The sequence below is a fragment of the Schistocerca gregaria genome, chromosome 9, assembly GCF_023897955.1.
Source record: "Schistocerca gregaria isolate iqSchGreg1 chromosome 9, iqSchGreg1.2, whole genome shotgun sequence".
NCBI classification, from domain to species: domain Eukaryota; kingdom Metazoa; phylum Arthropoda; class Insecta; order Orthoptera; family Acrididae; genus Schistocerca; species Schistocerca gregaria.
The window spans coordinates 93,202,591-93,219,832 of record NC_064928.1 but is presented as its reverse complement, the minus strand read 5'-3'; the positions used below and the strand labels follow the sequence as shown (position 1 = coordinate 93,219,832).

The following is a 17,242-nucleotide window of genomic DNA, read 5'->3' as shown; positions in this document are numbered from 1 at the left end:
TTTGCAATCTACAAAAATAAAATAAAATGAGTCTACAAATAAGACAAAACAAGGATCAGACTTACAGGGGTAGTTGAGCCTCTCCTGAGAATAGCCTGAGCAAGCAGACAACAGTAATCAGAAAGAAGTCCAATCAATTCACTCAAATCATAATCAATTTCTTCCCTCATTAAAATACATAAAGAGCAATGACTGTATTGGCATGTAATTACTGAGTGTAATTTTGTCTTTCGAGCCTAAAAGAATTTATTTCAAACTTTATCCCACAATAACTCTAGTCATACTACAGGTTGCTAAAAAACTGTATTGAGAGTATCAGTGAAATGACTGTGCTGGCACCAGTTATACATGGTTGTAAATCTAGCAGTATGGTCAAGAACACTGTATTAACGATACTGTATAAAAATCTATTTACACGTGTCTGCATGTGTTGATCTAATTAACACTAGTTATCTTTATCAAAATAAAGGACTGCATATGAATGTGGCAAAAAGAGTTTTACGATGAATTTAAAAGTTAATAGACAATACATTGCAAAGGTATAAATAACACTTCGGATAATATTGTTTTAACTGTTCCACATTTAAATCAATATTACTTTACACATAACTGAAGAAAATAATGTCATTTTTTTCCTTTCATATCCTGAATTAAACTCTGAAATATGACTGTTAAAAATCCATAAATAATTACAAGAAAAGAAATATATTACAAAGCACCACTCTAATGCTGTGCAGAAGCCAAATAAAATGCAGTAAAAATTCCAAGCAAAATCTGCTATCTGCTACTGACATAAATAAATAACCAAGTGAAAGAGTGTGAAAATGAAATGAGCTGTTAAATACTGCATTATTAAGGGTAAAACAAAAAAAGTTTTGGTAATAGCCAACTGCTACGTTGAAAATTACTATCAGAATCACTGACTGTATGTCCTGTTAACAGACGTGACTGAAGAGACACTCTTTCTTCAAGTCAGTTTAACAAAACATACCAGATGCATAAATTTTAGCAGTTTTGTGGGCTGTCATATGTTGTTGCTAGTTCAGATACAATGAACATTTAAATCGTTGAAAATCCAAATAAAAGAAAAGAATTGCCAACTTTTTCCACAAATCAACACAAGATAAAATGGAATAACATGAATGATTTCATTCTGTAAAATGTGCTTCAACAGGCATAAAAGATCATTGCCATTGTTATGAAATGTTGTATGACAGCTGATTTCTTGAAAGAAGGAAAACTGTTGTAATCAGAGTCACAAATTAAAATATTTTGCAGTAAAATGTTGTTAGTGTAATGTTTAAACATTAAAAGATGGTATACGAAACAGAATTTGAGTGTGAGCTCTAAGTAATGCAAAAAGACTCTGTACTGCATTTCTGCAATTAATCAATAATAAAGAGCACAGTCTGAGGATAAGAAAACTCCAGCCATGAAGCTGCCATCAAGTATCTCCATACTCCCAGACTGTGAAGAATTTCATCTAACAAGCCCTTAGATAACACGAACTTTACTGCTGCCAGCACAATCATGAATATAGAAACTGCAGTGGAAACGAAAATGCTGAGAAATAAGGAACTTATGTAATGTGAAACACATTACAATAAACTTACTTTACTAGCATTTAGATAGTGTGCAATCTTCCTGAGGAAAATTTGAACTTTCTTTACGTGCTTCAATAATAAAGTACGCTTTTAAAGCAACAGGAATGGAAGTAATATAGCAATATATGCTGCCAATGCAAAATTCAGGTTCTATATTTAAGGAATTCCTTTTACGAAAGTATAACTGATACAATTTAAATACACGTAAGCATTAGTAAGTATGCCAACTACGAAAGTAAAATGGAAAGACGATGGAATGAAAACCTCAAATCTGAAAATTTACGCACAAAGGAAGAACAGATTTGAGCTTTCAAAAACAGTTTGTCATAATTTACGTGTTACTTATAACCACCACCGCCAAAACCACTGTCACCAGTACCACCACCTCGTGAGACGCCGCTGCCACCGCCTGGTGACTTAGGAAGCACAAGTGACTGTGCTGCGGGTGACAAAAAGGAGGGGAGTGAGTAATGGTGGCTGGAACACAAGTCATTCCAGAAATACCAGGGACAGGACAGGTTAGTTGGCACCGTCGGCACTGTCGTACAGTGCCTCTGCGGATGCACCTACACCCACTCGCATTCCTGAGCCCGTACCTATTGCGTGCAGGGCCGTGCGCTTCTCCAGGTCGGGCGCGCTCCGGCTCCAGCGCTTCTGGCCGTCGACGACGCGCGAGATGATCTGGCCGCGCTCCCGCTGGTGGCACGTGCTGGGACCCCACGTCTTACCCTTCACCCCGTCGGCTGGGACTGGAGACAAGCCAACACGAGGACCTGTACTTTGTCTGGAGGTGAAGAGAATGGATACTGGGGGCTCTGCTCATTAAGGGACTGTGGGTATGTGCCTCAGTTCACAGTTACTCACAATATTCCATCGAAAACACCGTACACGGAGCATGTGATGAAATAATGGTGGAACAGTGGTGCCTCCGTGCATCTGACTGAATGTGAATCTCACCCAAAACTGAGAATGGAGACTGAAATGCTGGAATAAGAAACTGATGAAATCAAGACTGACAGGAGTGACATCTGTCATGTGCTGTATGGCAACTTCTACCACATTACAGAAACTATTTTACAAATGAAGAAGACTGACCACTCGATTAGTGAATTTCAGTCACACGATTGAAACGTGTGAGTAGTGACCACACAGAACAAAACAGCAACATGGAACCATTCTGCAGAAGTCTGTGTGCATGCACCACCGAATAGAAAAAAGAGAAATGATGAGAATTTTAAATATTTTGCTCCAGCTAGTGTGACTGGATCATCTTTTCAACTAAAACTACATGCTTATACATGTGAGATCTGCCAATAAAATACCATTATTTGAGTTTGTTGGAAAAATACAGCCAATCTGAGAAGGAAATATACTTTTGAAGTAATTATCTATTCAAATATAATCTATTCAAATATATTAGCAACCAATAAAATTTCACCAACTATTTAACTTAACTGCAATACAGCAGAAAATTCTACTACATATTTTAGCACCAATTCAACACACACTTGAGCAAATAAATGTTCTAAACTTTAAATCTGACCTTCAACAGAAGACATTAAACTATGGCTGAAGGCATTGTAAACTGCTGCTCAACTCGTGAAAAACAAAACTGGTAAAACTGCACAACTAATATGCAGACAATTAACTTTTCATACGTGGCCAGAGATCACAAGGGGGTCAGCAGTATAGAATTCCATATGGAAACTGCAGGTACTTGCTACATGAACAGTTAATGGCTACTGCGAAATAATAGGTGGGTAACAGGCTGAACTTATGAGCACAGTCTATATGTTTCAGTGTGTGAACAACTATGAAGTCATCCAATGTAACAATAAAGAGAGAAAAACTGCAAAGAACTATCCATACATTCAAGTTAATGAGAATCACTACCAAATAAAAGATGAATTCATTAGACTGCAACTTCTGTTATTCAGTTTGTCACACTGCTGGACACAAACAGTGATGTTTTCTTTCGATTATAATTGTAATGCTAATTTAAACTGTCACTCTTTCTAGTCCAGGGAAAAAACAACATTCTCTCATCAATATGGAAATCTTGTTTGAAGCATCAAAAGCTATGACTGACCTAAGACAACTGTTTCAGTTCATACATATTTGAAATTCTGTGAAAGACTATGAGGCTCCATACTAAATTTCCACCAGGATGAAGTGGCATTACATTAAAAGACAAGCAAGAAGAGAGAGATGTACAAAAGCAACTGAGTGAGGCACACTGCTATACAGCAAACAGCAATAACAAATGATAACAACAACAAAATTCAACTATATACAGGTGCACTTGTGCAGAATCCTACAAGAGCAAGAGATACTGCAGCACTGTAAAAATGTAAAAACAAATCAAATTAATAATAGCAAAAAAATATTGTTTCATGCATAACAAGCGGTCTACTACAGCATGCCCTTTTGAAAAACATTTCTTTTACTTCAAATACTTAATTTATTCTAAATCTTTGATTGAATCAATAAGTTCATATAGATCAACAAAACTAAATTAATGTAATTAAGCAACAAAATTTGTTGGAAATTAATACTGTTGAACAGTAACTGATCACAATGAACTATATATCTGGCTTAATACGAATGTTATTTGTGTTTCAGGAGCAATCTTAGACCCATCTCCTAAAGTTAGAGACAGCAAACACAAAACAACCAAGTTGTGGTGTATCTTGTTAAATGGCAAAAAATTAGATGTTGTGACCTTATCTGGTTCAGTTAGTGTACATGTATCTCACTTTCATTAGAAACATCATCTTTTGTGATGGTTTAGGCCTCTAAAAGTACATACAGAACTACAATGGGTTAAATCCTAGAAGTACTGCATACTTCAAGTAGTTTTTAAGTAGTGTTACTGCACTTACTCAGTTCCACTCAAATCAAGTTCATCAGAAGTGAGACAACAGTTTCCAGTATTTTCAAAGTGTGACAGTGAAAAGTATGTCTACAGATGTGTGTGCTGTGTGTGTGTGTGTGTGTGTGTGTGTGTGTTTGTTCTTTTGTCACATTTCCTGAAATTTCAGTTTGTTTTGTTCATCCAATCTATTTTTTCATGCTTCCTCTTAAAATATATTTTTTGTCCTTGTGATTCCAGTTTCTTTGTTTTACTTTCAAGCATCCATCCCAAACTTTCTTGACAACACCAGATGGAACTGTGAAATAAAAGGAAACAACGAAAGTCCATACAAATCAGCCTAGTAATATACAGACCAACACAAATTACTGATGCATTTTTTTTTTTTTTTCTTTGTGTTCCCTGCCATGAAAATGGACCAACTACCATCAGAATCCTGCAAATTTGTGGAGAAATGGGGGAACTGTTTCAGAGGAGTAGCCAAGTGAAGTGCCACCCAACTAAAATCTTAATTCCATTGAGGACTCGGCTTCCTATGGAGTCAATGAGACTGTGATGGAGAAAACTGAGTATACGACAATGTGTGACAAACACAATCGAGCAACTTAAGTGCTGATTGTCCAGTCAGTGTTAGCAAAACTGTCCTTCAACACTTTTACATTCAGGAACTATATTGTTGTTGGTTTTTGTAACTGCTAGCTACTTTCAAATAAGGGCACCAGAAGGAAAGAATTGTGAGAAACAGGTTCTATAAGCTGATCAGATTTATTGATTTGTTTTCAGTTGACTAGTCACAATCAATCAAAACTGTTCAATTTTGTGACATAGAAACAGTTTGAAATAAGAAAACAATACAAACATTCCTAGCTTATCTTACAGACAACAAAGAAAAGATGTGACAAATGAGAGCTAATGATTCTGCTTATTTTCTGACTGTGTGAAGTTTTCACTGAAGGGGGTGAGTAACTGCCCAGTCCTTCTATTATCAAAATTATTATCCCAGTCTCTGAGCTCACTTATAGATAAGCTTAACATAAAATCGGTAGGGAGTGCGATAAAAGAGTGCTTTTGCTGACAGACTGGTTGCTTTTTCTAGTGTTCACAATGTCGGTTTGTCCATTTGCAAAGCAATGATTCCAAATTCAAACCCTTCTTATCAATCCTCTGGCTTTGCAGGGAAATGAAATATCACATTAAGATGCACATTCTGACACCAAGATGATTATATTTCCCTACTACTGCTTACAATGCATGTAGGCCACTTGTTTGCAACAAAATACCACTTGCATAAACTTTTTTTTTATGAATAGCAATTCTCATCTGATGCAAAATTTATCAACAGTTGTTATTACGTTGGTGATTGTACCAGTACTGAGTCTTTCTTCTGTATCTGAGATAGTCATCACTTATTTCCTTCTCCATATAAAGTTGAATGGTGCACAATTTTCACATGGTCCAATGAAAAACCACCAGTTTTTGTGTCTCAGAGTTTTATTTCCTTAATATTTACTCTTGTTATTCTACTCTTCCATCAAGCTGCTAACCTCATAGTCCATTATGCCTGAAAGTCTGCATCTGTAAGACAGATATATCCTCCTGTTAACACATAATCATGTTTATTCGTGCCCCCTTGTGATCTGGAGATCTTTGTAGGGGGTTTTCTGTGTCTTACCTCTAATCTTCTTCTGGTGTGCCACTAATGCTTAGCTACCTGGCCACCTCTGTGTTATCTTTGAAGCTTGTGACTCTGTTTCACATGTCAATTTTTATTTACTTCTTTCTTGTGTACTACTGAATAAATACCTTCTTTGACCTAAGTCTTTTAAAAAAACTGTAATAGCTTTTCACTGTATGTTACATCTCAAAATATGAAAGGTAAGCAGTTCTGACAAAAGATATCCTGACAACGACTTCTCACAGCAATAATTCAAAAGTTTTAATACGCTGGTAATGTAAAGTCAGCTAGTGACGTCACATAACATTTACTAAAATGGTAAATTTTTTGCCTATATTTCAACATGTGTCCAATCCTTTATCACAATAAGACTGCAGTTTGTGAATTTGAATTACATAAAAGCCAACCCAATGTGTTGTAGGCCTGAATAATATGTGCATTTTGTCATTCACTATACAAATAAATTGGTATATGACAGCATTCACATTGAAAATTGAATGATGAACTGCTATGCACAGTGTCAGATATACTTCATGTTGTACCAAACAGCTGTATCCTATTAAAAAGTAGGAGAAAAATATTTGTGAACTCTGATAGTTTCATACTATGGTCTTCAAATCAAAATTAAACATGCTTTCAGATGCTCAGTTAATTTGTAGACTCAGTGAAATTGTGGACAGACTAATCCATTTAGGGTCAATTAAATGAAAACCAGGGATGCATAAAACTGAATGGTTTTCAATAGCCTGGACACATTATTAACTGGTTGACATTGTCAGAAGTTTGTGGTAACAGCTGTCTCACGGCATCACTAACATAAATTAAGAAAATGACACAAAAGTAGTGGATGGGTCTTTTTTTTCATTTCAGAAGAAACTGGATCTATCCATATTTCCCTTCAGGAATTTTAAACTGTTTTACCAACAAATTTTGTTGTAACCAAAGAAACTTGACATCTTATACAACGCCGATTCTACTTACGTGCAATTGCTCGAAGCCTCGGAATGCTGGGCGATCCAGGTGGACTGTTTGGACTCGAAGGGTTTCGAGGTTTACGGTCCAGTGCCGTGTGCTGCACAGTAATGGTGTGCCGGAAACCTAACAGCAGTCAAAATACGTAAAATATATTTTTGTTCTAAAACAAGAACCGAAAATATGGTACACAGGTTAGCACATTATTTAAACTAATACTTTAACTTATATGCAACGTTACACTGTTGCAGTGAAATAAGTCAACCAGGAACGCATGTGCCACTTTTAATTTTTAATTTCACTACCTAAGGAATTTGGTACACAAGTACCATTCGTAATGCTGAAAAAGTAAACTTAAAAAAGAATGATAAAGAAGACAGCCAAGTTTATAAAAGGAAAATCATTATGATAACAAATGGAGCATTGTGAAGCTTCTGTAAAAGGAGAAAATGCACTGATGTAGACAAGGAATATAAAAAAACTCTTAACACACAAATTAAATTAACCAATAGCAGCTCTTTTAGGTTATGAAGAAGGAACAGCAAACTGGAGCAGAAAAGCCACAATACTGTACATGGTATATAAGGCAGCTGGGTGTTTATGAAACTGTCCTACATCTCCAGACTTTTTTTTCCTGAGTCATCAATCATCTAACAGGTTTAATGCAACCCACAATCAACTCTCTTGTACCAACCTCCTCATCTCAGAGTAGAGCCTGCACCCTAAATCCTTATTTATTTGTTGGATATATTCAAATCTCTGCCTTCTCCTACAGTTTTACCCTCTACAGCACCCTCTAGTACCATAGGAGTTGTTCCCCAGTATCTTAACAAATGTCTGATCATCCTATCCCTTTTTCATGTCAGTGTTTTCCGTAACTTTCTTCACACTTCTGCAGAGACCCTCCTCATCCTTTATCTTATTAGTACACTTAATTTTATCACCAGATCTCATAATGTTTCAATTCCCTTTTTCGTGGAGTCTGTGCATCACTAGTGTACATTCTCAGAAATTTCTTCCCCCAATTAAGGCCTATGTTTGACACTAGTAGACTCCTTTTGATCAAGAATTCTCTCTTCGCCTGTGGTAGTATACTTTTTACGTATCCCTTGCTTCATCTGTTGTACATTACTTTGCTTAAAAGGTAGGTTAGCAGAATTCCTTTGCCTTTAGCTAATCTCATTTCTGCTACTTCTTTTTACTCTTGTGATTCTTCATTTTACTCTCAGCCCACATTCTGTACTCATTAGACTCTTCAATCAATCCATTCAACACACCCTGGAATTCTTCTTCATTTTCCCTGAGTATAGCAACGTCATCAGTGAATTTTACCATTGATATACTTTCACCCTAATTTAAATCCAGTCCTCAACATTTCTTGGTTTTTGTCATTGCTTCTTCAATGTACAGACTGAACAGTAAGGGCAACAGACACATACCTGTCTTACACCATTTACAATCTGAGCACTTTATTCTTGGTCTTCCAGTGTTACTGTCCTTTCACAGTTCTTGTACATATTGTATATTTCCAGTCTTTCCCTACAGCTTATTCCTGTTTTTCTCAGAATTTCTTTCATCTGGCACCATTTCACATAGCCAACCACTTTTTCTAGATCAACAAATCCTATGCCACAGTCTTGATGATTTCTTCAGTCTTGCCTCCATTATCAAACACAACATTAAATATTGCCTCTCTGCTGCTTTTACCCTTTCACAATCCAAACTGATCATTGTCTAACAGATACTCAATTTTCTTTTCTATCCTTTTGTAAAATATTCTTGTCAGGAACTCGGCTGCACGAACTATGGAGTTGATTGTACAATAGTTGTTGAACTTACCTGCCTTTGCTCTCTTTGGAATTGTTGAATGATATTTTTCAAAAAGTCCGACAGTATGTCTCCAGTCTCAGAGTCTATACGACATCCCGATTTGAGTAGCCATTTAGTTGCCATTTTCCCCAACAGTTTTAGAAATTCTGAAGAAATGTTTTCTATACCTCTGTTTTATTTGATTTAAAGTTTTCCCAGTCTTCCAAATCTATCCCCATTTCTTCTTCTTTCATGTTGCTGCACTTCATAGAGACCTGTAGTGTATTCTTTCCACTTATTTACTCTCTTATCTCAGTTTAACAGGGAGATCCCTCTTGCATTATTAATGTTGCTGCCTTTGCTTTTAATTTTGTCTTGTTAAAGCTGAATCTGTTTTCTGAAAATCGTTACTATTTTGATTTCTTTCCATGTTCCCTCCAGCCACTTTGCCTCTCCTTCCCTACAACTCCTATTTATTTTCATTCCTAAGAGACTTATACTGTTGTATTTTTATCTTTTCCTGGACATTTTAGTACTTCCTTCTATCGTTAATTGATTAAAATGCTGCTCCTGTTACCAAAGATTTCTTTGGTGTTATCTTCCTTGTTCCTGTGTTTATCTGTACAACTACTGTGATTGTCCATTTTAGACATGTCCATTTCTCTTCAACTGAACTGACTGCTCTGGTATCCATTATCACTGTACTTACAACCTTGGAGAACTTGCAATGCACCTCATTATTCTTCAGTACATCAGTATCTCACTTCTTCCCACATTGGTTCTTCTGGATGATTCACTTAAACATCCATCTAATTGTGATCTGAGTCTATATCTGCTCCTGGGTATGCCTCAAAATCCAATTTTGGAATCTCATTTCACTGTGATTACAAACAGACAAAATACTACACTCCAGTAATAGCACAAGAACACCGCAGTATTGACAGAAGTGAGGAAGGAGAAAAAATCAATACCCAGGCAGAAGCAAATAATGGAAGGAGTATAGGCAATCACTCTGCTGAGTTGAAGCACTGAAGGCAGTAAGACGTATAATCAATACGGAATTTTTTTTAAATCTTTTCATTACACCCATCTCATAGCTAATAGACTAAATAACACACAAAGAGCTCTGAGACAACACAGCTGTGTGAGTGAAAATAAATGAATATGTGTGTGTGTGTGTGTGTGTGTGTGTGTGTGTGTGTGTGTGTGTGTGTGTGTGTGTTCACTCAGGGAAAGAATATTGTCCAAAAGCTTAGCTATGAATTCAGTCTCGTTTATGTGCCAATCCACCATTTAATACCTCAATTACATCTGGATCTACATACATATTCCACAAGAAAATAGAGCAAGGGAGAAACAACTGTCTACATGCTTCTGTACAAGCCTCAATATCTCTCACTTTTCTGGTCCTTAAGCGATATAATCTTTATACAGTCAGCTTCATGTGGCGGTTCTGTAACTTTTCTCAGTAGTGTTCCTTGAAAAGAATGTCACCTTCTTTCCAAGGATTCTCATTTTATTTACCAGAGCAGGTCCATAATAATTGCATTTTTATCTAACCTATCAGTAATAAATCTAGTAACCTGTCTCTGAACTGCTTCAATGTCTTCCTTTAATCTGAACACTCAAGCAGTACTCAAGAATTGGTTGCAGTAATGTTCTATATGCTCTCTCCTTCACAAATAAACCACACTTTCCTAAAATTCTGCCAATAAACCTAAATTGACCATTCACCTTCCCTACTACAATCCTTAAATATTTGCACTATTTCACATCACTCAGCAACATTACACCTAGATAATTAATCAACCTGACTATGTCAACTAGCACACTAACAATGCTACATTCAAACATATGGGTTTGTTTTTCCTACTCATTTGCATTAACAAACATTTTTTTACACTAGTTGGCATTCATCAAACCAACTAGAAATTTTGTCTAAGACATCTTGTATCCTCCTACAGCTACTCAACAATGACATCTCCCATGCACCACAGCATCATCAGAAAACAGCTGCAGATTGCTGCTCATGCCCTGTCCATCTAATCATTTATGTATATAGAGAATAATAGCAATCCTACCACACTTCCCCATGGTACTCCTGATAATAGCCTTGTCTCTGACGAATACTCTCCATCGAGGAGAACAATTGGGTTATCTGAATTAAGAAGTCTTCCAACCACTCACATACCTATAAACCTATTCTGTATGCTCTTACTATCATTCACAGACATTGGGGCAGCATGTCGCAAATTATTTTCCAAAATCTGGGAATGTGGAATCTACCTGTTGCCCTTCATCCGTGGATCGCAGGTAGACAGAGTTTTTCCGTCTCAAGGAAATTTATTATATTCAAATTGAGAGTATGTTTATGAAATGTGTAGCACATCGATTTAATGATATTGGTGTGCAATTTTACGGGTCCATTCTTTTACCCTTCTTATATGAAGGGCTTATTTCAATAGTGATACAAGTCCATTACCTACACTTTTCTGTCTATAATTCTTCTGACATTAATGGTCCAAACAAACAGAAAGAGAGGTTCATCTCTAGCAAGCAGCCATATGCTTGAATATTTCTGGTATCTCAACTGCAGATTTTTCAGCAGTCATTTAACTTTAGGACTCTGTATCTCAGAATGAACAAAAGGGGGATTTCACTCAGACATTGCAACTCATTTGTTTTCAACTCTTTCAGTTGCTTCTCTATGCCAGGGATGCCAGTTACTGTCCTCCATACGGGAGTCTGTGTGATGGTCACACAATGAGATGCTTGTACTACTTTCATAAATGCAAAATTTACAACTACAGTTTTCCATTTGCTTTCCTCTACTGCCACACAAGACTAGTCAAAGAGTGACTGGATAGAAACCTTTGACTCACATAGCAATTTGATTTACACCCAGAATTTTCTTGGGTTCTCAACAAGATCTTTTGCTAAGGTATGACAGTGGTAGTAGTTGTTTCTTGCATCAATATTTTTACAGACGCAGGAATCTGTTCTAAATTTTTCCTGCTATTATTTGCACATTCCCCTTTTGAACTGCAAGTGCAACAGCCTTTCCTGTTATTAAACTACAATGGGTCTCTTCCATGCTTAATCCACTTACTCGGTGCATGCTTCTCCTGAACACGAATTACAATCCGTTTAAACTTTGCCCATAATTCCTCTACATCATTTGATTGGAACTAAATGATATCCTTTCACTGTCTAAGTAGGATGCTAACCAGTGCTTATCTTCTCCTTTTAGCAAAATTACTCTCCTGATCTTTTTGATGGAGTTATTAACTTTAGTAACCATTGTCGCTGTGACAACATCATGATAACTAAACTCTGCCTCTACACTGACACTGTCAATAAGGTCAGGTCTGTTGGTAGATACAAGGTCTGAAATATTTCTACTGCATATGGGTTCTCAAACCAGCTGCTCAAAACAGTTTTCAGGAAAACTGTGTTTAAATGCATGATTTTTAGGTTCATTGGCACATATCCAAGTAAAGGCAAAACAGGTAAAAAAATCATATTTACTTATTTATTTAAAAGAATGCAATATTTCCCTACCACAATAAATGATACTATTCCTTTGAGAAAATGAGATTATGTTTGATCACTGTGATGCATGATCCTATAAGACTGTTACTTATGTAAAAATGCAGCCTTCAATTTAAATATCATTTCTTCACAAGACTACAGTCAAAAAGTGGTTATTGTTAAAAACATTCTCTTTTGGATTTTGTCTGAGTGGCAAATCGCAAAAGCTGCACACAGCTTTTAAACATATCCATCATTTTGATTCGCAGCTCCCTGTATTGGCCGTGTCTGCACAACCAACACTTTTAAACATATCTTAACATACTGAGAAATTCTAACAGTTTCACACAAACGGACTGAAGAAGTAGGAATTAAGAGTGAGAGATGCACTTATTTTGAAGATACCAAATACAACTCTTATCATATTTTAAAACAAAACATGTAAATGATGGGCACAAATTTTTGAAAGTTTCAGCTCACTTCCACTAATCATTTCAAAAGAATTATTGCACATATTATCCAACACATGCAACAACAGATTTTTAGAGTATTTCATGGCTTCAAGGCAAAAATGCTCAAGAAATATTGGGCAATATCATATATTGAAATGAAAATTAAAAATAGTGGAATGGCTAATAAATAAAATAAATAAATGAATAGACATGCAACATACGGCATTGGATATCAGCAGAAGTTTAGTGTAGCCTTGAACAAACCTGAAGGTGAGCTGATCTGGCCAGGTTCTTTCTTCAAAGAGCGCAGCAAGCGGTTGCGCTTGAACTTTCCACGGCGCCTCTTGGGTGTCGGTGCCTGCTGGGCTTGTGCTGTCTGCTGGATGATCATGATGTGGAGCTCACGCTCCAGCAAGTCAATCTCACGTGCCTCCAGCTCTCGCTCGCGACGACGCAAGTGTTCCTCCACTAGTTTCTGCTGCATCTGTGCCCTCGTCAGCTCCTCCTCACGACACCGCAACTCCTGTGGCCGTCATGCAGAGTATACAGTGTGACTAAATGTGTATTATAACAAATTAAATTATTACAGCTATACAATTTAAAATTGTGCCACCTAATATGACACATCTTCATTAAACCATTGCAAATCGTAGTCTAGTTACTTCTTTCAATAAATATGAAATATTTGTATAACTTAAAAAGAAAATTTCAGCATATGCTTGTGGCTGAATATAACAACTGTACAAGAAGCACAGTTAATAGAAACTGACTCATTTCAAAACAGATTCTGTTATACAGCAACGAACACTACCTGTCCCACTCAAAATGAATGAAACTCATGTTGATTTGTAGCAATACTGCCATAGAAAGAGTACATTTGTGTGTCAGTCAGAGCTCAGAATCATGCAATCACACTTTTTACATAATATTTTATATTTGTGGCAAAAAATAATCAAATTCAACACTGCACATCACCATACATTTTCACTCAAACAGCAACTTGACACCCAAAAACTATTGTTTCACAATTCCTAAAGCAACACTATCAGCTTCACACCATTATAGCTCCAAAACTGATCCACACAGTGTGACTGCCTGGCACAGTAACCAGGAGCCATCACTCATTTGCACTTATAAACCCTCAGTTTCCCCGCCAAAACTTATAATAAACACAAAATACAGAAAATGGATCACCATTGAAAACATATATAATTTATAATTACAATACTGTTAAATGAAAAGTCTTTTCCTTCCAGTCTCCCTCATACCATACGAATCATCCTACATCTAACAATTTATGCACAATTACATAAAACATTAAATTTGTGCAGAAGTATGTATAATAAATGGCAAATAAGTTGTGTAAATATGACAAAAAATAAAGGTGGCCTGTTCATTGAAGTACCTCTTTGTGCTCTATTCAATGGTGGGATCGCAAATTACATTTAAATAACAACTTTAAAGTGGCGTAAGAGTGTTCATTTCCTGTTATGACATAACTTCTGTAGTTTTTGTGACATACGTGGTAGCAGTGTCTCAAAAGATGCATGTCATCTCAGTGCCGTGATTACTCTGGTGTGATTGGTTCTGCTATATATCAAAACTGTGAATTATTGTTTAATTCTGAAGTATTTCTAAGTAGCACCACTGTGGGTGGCCCAACTCAGTGCCTCACATCAACTGAACCAATGCTTACAACTCCAGTATTTCAATAACTTTAGACAGCTTACAGCTCACCAGTATATATCTTAGATTACAGTATTCAAGGCCTCTTATCAGTTCTTTAATGAGAAATAAAATCAAACAATGGTAACTTCAGGATGAAATTTCATCAATGTAAGGAAAAGATACTTACCACAAAGATGAAACATTAAGTTGCAAACCCTTACACATTAGCTTTCGGCCACAGCCTTTGTCAGAAAAAGAAAGACAAACACACGCAGATTCATTTGTACAAGCAACTGCATCTCACGCACACATGACCGCCATTTTCAGCAGCTCAGATCAGAATCTTGGCATTCTGGTCTAAGCTGTTAGGCTGTTAGAGATGGTTCTCATGTGAGTGAGGTGTGCTTGCGTGTGTGTGTGTGTGTGTGTGTGTGTGTGTGTGTGTGTGTGTGTGTGTGTGTGTGTGTGTGCGCGCGCGCGCGCGCATTTTCCTTTTTTTTTTAATTTTTTTTTATTTTTATTTCGTACAAAGGCTATGGGTGAAAGCTAATGTGGTAAGTGTCCTTTAACTGTGCCTGTTTGCAATGTAACGTGTCATCTTTGTGGTAAGTAACAATCAATCTTTTCTTCTCTTTACATTGCCGCTTTCATGAGTGGTGGTGTTCTTGTCTTGTGACTAGGTTCACAGCACAAGATATTCCCTACCAGTTTAGGCAGTTCTCTTGATGCTTACCCACTACATTAGCCACCTTAAACATGCCTAGGTTGTTGTCTTTTCTGACTCAGTCTTTTGGGGTCACTCCTCTAGATCTGACAAGCTTCTGTTCAACAGATCTGTACACGGCCCAACAATGTGAACTTTATATCTAATTGCTCATTTGTACATATTTCCTCTGACTTTGGCAGGCATTTGCACATCGCAGATAACTCCTATTAGTAACCTCTATTTCAACCACCCAGTTTTTATACGATTTTCAATGTCTTTATCTATGGAAGCCATTTATGTTATTACTGATCTGAGGCACTTGCACTGATTGGCTGAAGTTATTAGGGCACTGTCTATACGTAGTTGTGGTTTCAAACTGGTGGCCATTCTTTAGAGGCTGCAATATGTATAATCCACTTTGAGACTACTAACTGTTGTGTAATTCACGACGAGACTGAATACTTAGCAAACTGAGCTATAGGTAGATAATTATGGATTTGAAGAATTAAGAGCCAACACATTTCCTTTTCGAACATAGAAAATTAGTATAGGGGTAATTCTGTAGAAGAATAACAACACAATATTTGCAATTACTGATGGTGCATATTATTGTTCAAAATGTAGTTATTGACATTCACTTCCCCCTGTTATCAGCACTATATACACTTTACATCTTTAACTATTTAACCTATATTATACTCTTGTTTCGTTTCTCTCTTTTTCTTTCCAATTTCCACTCCATTGCTGAGCCAAAAATGGTATGAAATCAGTTTCATAACTGTAAAAAGTTAATTTAACAGTATTACTTCAATAGATTGGGGCTAACAAGCTATTATTTCAACACAGCTGACAGCATAAAATGCACACAGCAGATACACTGTGATTTTGAAATGACAGCAAGATTTTGCACAAATTTGTCAGCAAATTAAATTACATTGCATAGATTCTTACAATAGTGCAGGATTCAGACAGAGGACTTAAAGGTTTTTCTGCTGATGAGGCCAATAACACACCACAGAAGCCAAATATTGCAGAATACTGAAACCGTGGAGAAGATGCAAGATGCATTCAACTCTTCTCTCGTTCATTCATCATCAGAATTTGAAGCTGTGGTGGTTATAACAAACAGTTTACATGAAGGTTGGAAAGGTATTTTCCTACAAATTATGGGGGCACCACTGTAATCAATTCAATGAGTGATGTTGCAATTTTGGCCCTTTATCTACAATACTTAATATCAAACTAAGGATAAATAACCAATGAAACAAAAACAGTTATTTGAAACAAGTTTGTACAGGAAAGGCTTAGTTGGAACTTCCAATGTCACATTTACCTATGCTTTAATTTTGAAAGATTGTAAAGATTTGTTTGGGCTATTTTTAAATGTTGTGAAGAGAAGCAAATTGATATTGCACTTAGAAACAACAACTTTGACAAAACAAAGTGTAAATGGCAATATAACATCTGCACTGATTAAAACTATTAAATCTTTACATAAGTTAATTTTTAAAACAGTTCAGGGTGACAGGGAAAAAATTCAGAAAACTCCTGAGAAAATTTTTCTGGCTTTACTTTTCCATCAAAAGATGGCGAACTTGTAGTAATTTATTGGAGGGTCATTTTCAGGAGCAGAATGGGGACAAGCCTGTAGTATATTGTGTATAAATAGTGGGATAGAAAATGAAATGATTACTGAAATTTGTTATCATTTCTCCAATATTGATAAACTTGTGTTGAAACTTAAGGATGGTATATGATATGAACAGGATGTTGGTGGTACTAATGATAAGTTTATTGGAGAAGTTGAAAAGAGAAAAACTGACAATAAAATCAAATCACAGTTCTCACCACATTCTTAGGAGTATTGTAAATTTGCTTTGCCATTTTCTACTGTTGGTAATGCTCCAACATTGTTTGGTGGCAGTAGCAGATACTCAAAACAGTGCTTTTAAT

General features: G+C 36.3%; 1 protein-coding gene across 1 annotated transcript in view; it reads right to left on the bottom strand.

Moving 5' to 3' along the window:
- The window catches only part of LOC126292316 (mitogen-activated protein kinase kinase kinase 11-like), a 576,187-nt gene that overhangs the window by 84,631 nt on the left and 474,314 nt on the right, over positions 1-17,242 (bottom strand). The window contains exons 5-7 of the mRNA XM_049986253.1: positions 13,180-13,438; positions 7,133-7,249; positions 2,201-2,353 (exon numbers count right to left, since the gene is read on the bottom strand). Of these exons, the coding sequence (XP_049842210.1) occupies positions 2,201-2,353; positions 7,133-7,249; positions 13,180-13,438 (529 nt within the window). The remainder of the gene's footprint in view (positions 1-2,200; positions 2,354-7,132; positions 7,250-13,179; positions 13,439-17,242) is intronic.